Source organism: Heterocephalus glaber, unplaced genomic scaffold (genome assembly GCF_053883595.1).
Source record: "Heterocephalus glaber isolate CG9 unplaced genomic scaffold, H.glaber_assembly_v1.0 deba00000937, whole genome shotgun sequence".
Lineage (NCBI taxonomy): Eukaryota > Metazoa > Chordata > Mammalia > Rodentia > Bathyergidae > Heterocephalus > Heterocephalus glaber.
This window is the reverse complement of record NW_028258173.1, coordinates 2423940-2433446: the sequence shown is the minus strand read 5'-3', so window position 1 is coordinate 2433446 and position 9507 is coordinate 2423940. Positions and strand designations below refer to the sequence as shown.

General features: G+C 37.0%; 1 protein-coding gene across 1 annotated transcript in view; it reads left to right on the top strand.

Moving 5' to 3' along the window:
• The window catches only part of LOC101723185 (uncharacterized), a 9756-nt gene extending 249 nt beyond the window's left edge, over positions 1-9507 (top strand). Inside the window, exons 2-3 of the mRNA XM_004860895.4 lie at positions 92-152; positions 1525-9507. Of these exons, the coding sequence (XP_004860952.3) occupies positions 92-152; positions 1525-3919 (2456 nt within the window). The 3' untranslated portion in view covers positions 3920-9507. The remainder of the gene's footprint in view (positions 1-91; positions 153-1524) is intronic.

The window sequence follows — 9507 nt, the reverse complement described above, 5'->3', positions numbered from 1 at the left end:
GTCTGGTCACATTATACTGTGAATCTACCTGGAAGCTAATAATTTCTATGTAATGTAGTTCAATCATAACATTTCTTTTTCTGTACTTTAGGAAGAAACTGGGATGACCAGCAAATTGAAGATAAGTTTAGCAATTACAGGAAAACTCTAAGGTAATTGACATTCCCAAGAGTGTTCTTCAGAGGTCAGATATATTAAAAGCAGGCAAACTTCACAAATGAGGCCATGTTCAAAAAGAAATAGGGAGCCAGGCATGGTGATGTATATATAATTGCAGTAATTTGGGTGACTAAGGCAGGAGGATTGCCAGGAGTTCAAGGCCAGCCTGTGCTACATAGTTTGCAGGTGGCCACAACTATGTAGAAAGACCTTGTCTTAAAAATCAAAATAAACAAAATGAGCCCATGCTCAAATTTCTTTAATTGTTCAAAATTCTCCAAAGATGCCTATATGATTAGTATCTAGCATCTTATGAAACTGGTACGAAATTGTATTTAGGCATTGATTATAGGTATATATAAAAAAATCTTTGTGTTTAGTTGAGAGCCAAGTACAGGATACCTAATTCCATATACATATATTTTCAAAAGACTGCTTTCTTATCCAACAAATTAAGTAATGTATATGTATTTAAAGTTTGTAGACATATTCAATATTTGCAGTATTGGTAACCTTGAAAAACTATTCACAATCTAAATGACTCCTGTTTTGATAATAGCTGTTTTCAAGCAATCTTGAAAAGCATTTAATCTATTTACATTCTGAAATACAGTATTAGAATGTACCTTCCCATAATGTTGGTGGGGATGTCATTGGAGCATAACTTCTACGGAAATGTGTATAGAGGTTCTTCAGAAAAGTAAAAATAGAAATTCCTTTTAATCCAGCTATTCTTCTACTGGGTGTATTCCCCTGAGGTTAAAGTGATCATATTATACTGCTACATGCATATCCATGTTTGTAGCAGTGAAAATTTCAGTCTGCAGCACTGAAATGAATATGGTATGTACATATAATGGAATGATATTGAGCCATAAAGGAGAATGTACTGATGTCATTTGCCAAAAAATGGATGGATCTGGAACCCCTGTTATGTTAAATAAGATAAACACAGAAAGTTCACTATGATGTGTTGTATTTTGTAAGAGAAATACAAAATATAAATTAACTAAAATAAAGGAGACATGGTACAAAAGAGAGGCAGACATTTTGGAAAGGGTGAAGAGGCTCAGTGGAAGAGGGAGGAGTAGAGTTATGGAGGTAACGTATATGAAAAATAATCAACATTTGGTATAATATATACACCAATTGTTCAAAATGAAAGTAACCAGTATATATTGTATTCCAAACTCCCAAATGACTACTGTTTTGGTAAAAGCTATTTCCAAGCCATCATCCCAAGTGTACAGTAAATTCATGATCAAATATGCTTAGACGGCATCAAATCAGATCACCTGGTAAACCAGTAATGTAAAGATGCTTTTAAATGTGACTGGTTATTTTCTTATTTTTTTCCTTTGACAGAAGTGCAGAGGTAGATAAATACTGTCAGTATAAATTATGGTATCAACATGAGGAAACAGTTTTTATGACTCCTGATACAAATGTGCACATGAAATGCCTTGGTACAAAACCAGGTGAAAGCCTTCCATGTGGAAAGCCTCCCATTGGTCATTCATCATTAACCATGACCATCATAGATCACACTGGATTCAAGCCATATGAGCTTCATGGATTTGAACAGAAGCCATCTAATTGTAACAGACATGAGAAAACCTCTACTGACTTTCAGTCTTTTGAGAAACATGTAAAGGTACCTCCTGAAGAAAAACCCTGTGGATATAAGCAATGTATAAAATCCTACTCTGATCGCACTGTTGAAACTAATGCTGAGGAGAAATCCTTTGAATGTAAGCAAGATGTGAGAGCCTTCAGTACACCCATCTATGTTCAACTCCAGGAAAGAAATCACAGTAGGGTGAATACCTATATATGTATACAAAGTGGAAAAGTTTTAAATTCTCACCATGATATTCAGAAACATGAAAGTGCTCATATTGGAACAAAATTCTATGTATGGAAACACAGTTGGAAATCCTTTAATAATAACACTTTATTTGGTAATCATGAAAGAACTCACTTTGTGGGAAAACCCTACAAATATAAGCAATGTGGAAATGCTTTCAGCAAACAGAATTGTCAAATGCATGAACAAACTCAGACTGGGGAGAAACACTACATATGTAAGGAATGTGGGAAAGCTTTCACCAAACACACTCAGTATAAAATACATGAAAGGATCCACACTGGGGAGAAACCCTATATATGTAAGCAATGTGGAAAAGCTTTCAGCAGACACAGTGACTGTGAAATACATGAAAGAACTCACACTGGGGAAAAACCCTATGAATGTAAACAATGTGGGAAAGCCTTCATGACACAGAGTCATTGTAAAACACATGAAAGGACTCACACTGGGGAGAAACCGTATGTATGTAATCAGTGTGGGAAAGCTTTCATAACGCAGAGTAATTGTAAAACACATGGAAGGATCCACACTGGGGAGAAACCCTATGTATGTCAGCAATGTGGAAAAGCTTTCACCAGGCGCAGTGACTGTGAAATTCATGAAAGGACTCACACTGGAGTGAAACCCTATGTATGTAACCAATGTGGGAAACCTTTCAGCAGACAGAGTGAATGTAAAATACATGAAAGGACTCACACTGGGGAGAAACCCTATGTATGTAAGCAGTGTGGGAAAGCATTCAGCACACACGGTAATTGTCAAATGCATAAACAAACTCACACAGGGGAGAAACCGTATGTGTGTAAACAATGTGGGAAAGCTTTTACCACACACAGCTCTTGTCAAATACATGAAAGGATCCACACTGGGGAGAAACCTTATGTATGCAGCCAGTGTGGAAAAGCTTTCAGCAGGAACAGTGAATATAAGACACATGAAAGGACTCACACTGGGGAGAAACCCTATGTATGTCAGCAATGTGGGAAAGCTTTTATCAGGCACAGTGAATGTAAAATACATGAAAGGTGTCACACTGGGGAGAAACCCTATGTATGTCAGCAGTGTGGCAAAGCTTTCATGACACAGAACCGTTGTAAAACACATGAAAAGACTCACACTGGAGAGAAACCCTATGTATGTAAGCAATGTGGGAAAGCTTTCATGACACAGAGTCATTATAAAACACATGAAAGGATTCACACCGGAGAGAAACCCTATGTATGTAAGCAGTGTGGGAAAGCTTTTACCACTCGCAGTTCTTGTCAAATACATGAAAGGATCCACACTGGGGAGAAACCTTACTTATGTAACCACTGTGGGAAAGCTTTCAGCAGGCGCAATGACTGTGAAATACATGTAAGGACTCACACTGGAGAGAAACCCTATGTATGTAAGCAATGTGGGAAAGCTTTCATGACACAGAGTCATTATAAAATACATGAAAGGACTCATACTGGAGAAAAACCCTATGTATGTAAGCAGTGTGGGAAAGCTTTCACCACACACAGTTCTTGTCAAATACATGAAAGGATCCACACTGGGGAGAAACCCTACATATGTAACCACTGTGGCAAAGCTTTTAGCAGACGCAGTGACTGTGAAATCCATGAAAGAACTCATACTGGGGAGAAACCGTATGTATGTAACCAGTGTGGAAAAGCTTTCAGTAGGCACAGTGAACGAAAAATACATGTAAGGACTCACTCTGGGGAGAAACCCTATGTATGTAAGCAATGTGGGAAAGCTTTCACTACACACAGTAATTGCCAAATACATGAGCAAACTCACACTGGAAAGAAACCCTATGTGTGTAAACAGTGTGGCAAAGCTTTCAGGACCCACAGCTTATGTAAAAGACATGAAACAGCTCACACTGTGGAAAATTCCTAAGTATGTAAGGAATGTGAAAGAGCTTTCAGCAGTTCCAGTGCCTGTGAGACACATCAAAGGACTTACACTGGGGAGAAACCCTATGTATGTAACCAATGTGGGAAAGCTTTTAGCAGGCACAGTGAATATAAAATACATGAAAGGACTCACACAAAGGATAAAGTGTATGTGTGTAAGTAATATGGGAAAGCTTTCAACCCAGGAATTGTCAAAGGCATGAAAGGAATCAGTCTAGAAACCCTACATATGTCAGCAATGTGGAAAAGCATTCAGTTACTCTAGTAATCATCATAGATATTAAAATCTTCAAAGAGGAAATTACCTTTGAATATATAAAGTGACTTTTTCTGACATGACAGGACAGTGCAGAGAAGCCCTTTGAGTAAAAAGAACCTTTGTATATAAAAAAAATCTTTCAGTACACAGGTCTTATTACATCAGAATTTGTAGACCAGCTAATCTGAATATATGTGAAATGTCTTATTTTCCTCAGTGCTCTCAAGTTCATGAAAGAATTCATGAGAAGGAGGCCAGGTATTTAGCTCAGTGTTTCTGTCACCTGCCTTGCAAGCACAAGGTCCTGAGTTCAATCTCCGGTACCAAAACTATTCATGAGAAGGAAGCCACATGTATGCAATAAATATGGAAAATCCTTCCATTTTTCCACTTACGCTGAAAACCCTGAAAGAAGTCCCACTGAAGAGAAAGCGTTTATGGTGTGTGAAAATTTTTTATGGTTCTCATAACATCAAAAAACATGCACAAACTCAAAATGAGATTTAGAATAAAAACAATGTGAAAAAGCTAAGGATCAGATTGACAGAGACAGAGAGGTGATTTAGGAATTAGATCCCAAGTTTCTAAGCACACATCCAGAGACAGTCTTCCTCTAATATATCTATGGATCAGTGCAGTGATGAGGTTGGAATAACAAAGCACTTTACGTTTAAATCTTCAGTACATGGCCTTTAAGGGACATTTGACATGCAACCGATCGCCTTAGTTTGAGTAAAGTGAAGTTTATTCATACAATAAAGTTTTATTGAGTCTTAAAGGAAATCCTTTGTGACAAAGTAGGTTAAACAAGAGGTCATTACATGAAATATGCCATGCATAGACAAACTAGAGGTTGATCATATTGGTTTTTAGCATCTAAAATTGACAACTTTAAAGAAGCAGAGAGTTTAGTGATGGTTGCCACGTGTGGTTCAGAAAGTTGAGAGATGTTAATGAGAACACAGTGTTTCTCTTGTAGAGTACAAAATGGCATAGATCATAGTGACTACAAGTGATTGATGTGGTGCCCCATAGCATCGCAATTTGCTAAAAGTTGATTTTAGTGTTTCTGCCACATTCCTAAAAGGTAATTCTGTTAGGTAATGCAAATGCTACCAAGGAAGAATATGATAATTTCACCATATAAACAGCAACATATTGCACTATACACTTTAAATATATATTTTATTTTTTGTTCCATGACTAGAATTTAGCAAAAATAATGTGATTATGATTTCACGATGTATCTAAACTCTTCAATTTTGAAAATTAATTTAATTCAAACTACTTCTGAAAGTATTCAGTATTGTTTGGGCTGAAGGTTGTGAGATATTGTTAAAATAAAAGTATTCTGTGTTTTATACTGAAGTTTATACTTGGTTAGTTTGAAATTAAAAGTTTTTCAGAATATAATTTGGAAATAATTGACATGAATTCTTTTCATCTCATTTTGACAGAATGTTGTATATGTGTTCAGAAAACTACATTTTAAGAACACTTAGGCTTGTTTGTCTAATTCACTTAACATTATGTTTTCAAGGTGAATCCGTTCTTCTACAACTGTCTTGAATTTATCCTTTTTAGTCAAGTAATACTCCATTATGTATGGATACCATATTTTCTCCATCCCTGTGTTACTGGACAGATACGAGGACACAGACAGCTCTTTGGCAAGTGGAAGGGGATTGGGAGGCCAAGGATGGGAAGAAGGGGACCTAAAAAATTAATGTCATATACCAGCTCCCCACAGTGAATGCGATCTTTATGTCACAAACATGAACTAAATAATGATAGTAATATTGATGATGATGATGAAGAAGAAATGGGGAAAAGGGATCTGGAGCCAGAGAGGAAAGATGGTGGGTGAGGAGAGGAAGAGAAATTATAAGAATCAAAATGTTAAGTACCGATGCCTACTCCGTAGCATGAACATGAACATGTACTTCAAACATGTGCTCATTAAAAAGCTTAATATTTAAATACTTAAGTATGTAGAGATGTTTCATGCTTTTATCTGGTTCCTAAAGATTTCTCAGCAGATATATTGAAAATAATATGTAAAGATGACTTTGGGTCTCTGGAAGCCAACCTTCAGGTTGCAGGTTTTTTTAGTTTTGAATTCCAAGTAAACATTTATCTTTGTCATAGGCTCCAACTAAAGCTATCAACACTAAGCAGAAATCCATTGCATGCAGTTCCTTTGATTACTCATGGCAGTGATTATGTGATTTTATGAGGGAGAGTAACTAGGTATACACATGCACCAGGACATTTGCATCTATGAAGTTGCATTAGCAAATGGAAACAGGTAATCTTTTGCTCTCTGGATCCTACCATGGCTGTTGATATGCCATCTCATTCACCAAAATATATTGATAGACCCTGTCTTAGTGCATTCCAGCAGACCTAATCAAAATAACACGTGGTGGTTCTCTTTGTGAAATAATTATTTCTCGAGTTTTGAAGCCTCGGAAATCCAGTATCATCTAAGCACTGGTGACTTCTACCCAAATTCTCACAAGGCAGGGAGGTGTGCAGGATGCCTTTGGCCTCTTTTATATGTATATATGTCATTATTGAGGGTTCTTGACTCATGACAGAAATAATTTCCAGAGATCCCTACCTCCTTATACCATCATTTTAGGAATTAGGTTTTAAAATACATATTTTGGGGTAATGACATTCAGAACACAGAAACCATTGTATGAAGTGATATTGTATGTTGAGAAATGTAGTGGATTGCATGAAGCTTTGTGTGTCTTCCCGCAGTTTATATGCTGATACATAATGCACATTTAGAAGTATTTTGAGGATGGAAATTTAAGCAATTTTTTTCAATTAGAGTTTAGAAGAAATAATGCAACTGTAGTTGTCATGAACTGAATTGAGAACAAAGTATTGCTGAAGGAAAACAAATTTGATCACCATTTATTTTGAGATCCTGAAAGTAATTATTAAAAGTAAATGACAGAGGACCGGGGATTTAGCTCAGTGGTTCCGACGCCTGCCTTGCAAATGGATGGCCCCGCGTTCGATCCCTGGTACCAAAAAAAAAAAAAATGTAAATGACAGGAAGGGATTTTTGCCAGGCTTATAAAATAATTTCTCATGGTTTCAGTGCCTACTGCTTCTTGAGAAGATTAAGCTCTTGCAAGCATAGCAAACAATTGTTACAGAGCACAGAAAAAGAATGTTGAAGAGTTTCTAAGGTAATCAGAGCATCAGCCTGGAATCTGCGGTGCAGTGGGAAGTTTCAGTTTCACAAAGGCAGGCCAGTGCACTATTGTATCCAACGGCAATTCATTTCCCTACTTGCCGACTTCTTTTCTGAAAAGGACAGGAGTTTTAGCAATGGTCACATCTCATCACTTAGCTCAAATACCTGACTTCTATCAGACCAGCTTCATTAACTTCCCCACCAAGGAGTTCTACAGTCTCCAAGTAATACAACTCTATTTGTCATTTTCCACCTTCCCCTGCCACCTCACAGTTTAGTATTGTAATGTTATCATTGGGTTCTTCCTTTTTTAAAATGAAAACATCCCTTTGGATTTTTAAGGGACACGTTTCACATCTGTAGCCTTTTTGCGTCTTTCAGATCTAATTGTAATATGTGTGCTGTAGGCAAGAATTATCTCTTTAGCAAGTGTGTCAGACTTCCAAGTCTGCATTCAATGCCTTAGAAATACTTAGGGTGTGCATCAAATATGCAGGTCTTTGTCCATGCATTATATTTTGAATCTTTTTAAGGACCTTTGGAAACATGGTTCTGATTGACTGATTCTACTGATGAATCACCTGAAGCTAGAGAAATTTCTAAATGTCTCAGGTTCTCATAGCTTGGGCTACTGTGGAGAAGCTAAAATGTGTATATTGTGATATTTGATCCCTATAGTGGGCTATTACACCTCCTTGGAGATTTAATTTTTAATCTGTTGTCCCCCCTAAAGGGCTTCTGTACACTCAAGTTCAACATGCTTTCAAATTTCTACTCCCAAGATGCTGCTTTCTTAACTTTCTGCAATGGCAATAACGGCTTTCTTATTCCAATCAAGAATATGAGGTGCTTTTATATATTATCTGTTCCTGTATCAGAGTGTCCCATGTAACTAAAAAGAATCTAAATATATTCTCTACGCGTTTTCAGGTGGGAAATTCCAAGAGCATCGCACAAAAATGTAGTGAGGTCATCTGTTCTACCAAATACATTGTTGAAGGGCAGGTAAGCATGTATGAGATAAGCAAGGAAAAGCTATCCTGATGCTAATTATAAGCCATTCTCAAGGAAAAGCACTCATATGCTCATCACATTTTACTGGACCCTCAGTTCACTTGTCATCATTAGACAATCAGTTTGCAACAGTAATTTTAGAGAACATACTAAATCTCACATTGGGTTACTGATTTGAAATCTCAGATTTGCACTTTTAAATCAACAGGACAGGATGTCTACAGTTAATCTGGAATTTTCACACTACTGGAGACTGAAACCTCAGTGGTAGTCAGTGTCCATTTATTGTTTTATTCTCAGTAGATTGCACAGCAGTGTAATCCAATGGGATCCAATCTTTTAGTATGCCTTACTTATTTTCATTTACTTAAATATTTTTTCACTATATCACACAAACATTGAAAACAATAATAGCATGGTGAGTGAAAAGAGCCAATACAGCCTGGAAATAATGAAAAAGTTTGTCTAATGAGAAACTCTGCAGAGCCTTTAATAGGTGGATGTGCATCCATGTAGGAAGTGAATGCAAAGCAGTATGTGCTTTGATTACGAAGACATCATTATAAATCCCTTGATAGATGTAAGTTCTCTTAGGGTAGGGGATTTAGCTCAGTGGTTCTGGCGCCTGCCTTGAAAGTGCCAGGTCCCGAGTTCGATTCCCGGTACCAAAACAAAAAAAGAATTATTACATAGATGTTAAGTACTCTTTGTAGAAGAATATTATAGGAAGGGCAGTGTCATGGAGAGCATAACTGGAGAGAAAATGGGTTGGAGTTGATTTGTATGCACCTTACTGTGTTCCTGAGTACTCTTCACTGAAGCATTTGGGTAATTCTCCCTTCTGCCCATTTTGTCCCTCTCCGGGCCATGTGCCATGACTCATGAATTATTCTTCTGTCATCTGGTCTTTCCCTCGTTCTCCATTTATTTTGCAAAGGAGAATCTTTTTGTGACTTGATCTTATGTCCACAATGTACTCATGTTATTATGAATCCTATTGAGAGATGCCTTGGTGTATGTCCATCTGCTGGTTGAATTGAAGTATTAAAAAATAAAACATCTCTGCCTCCTGTGAAAGTTC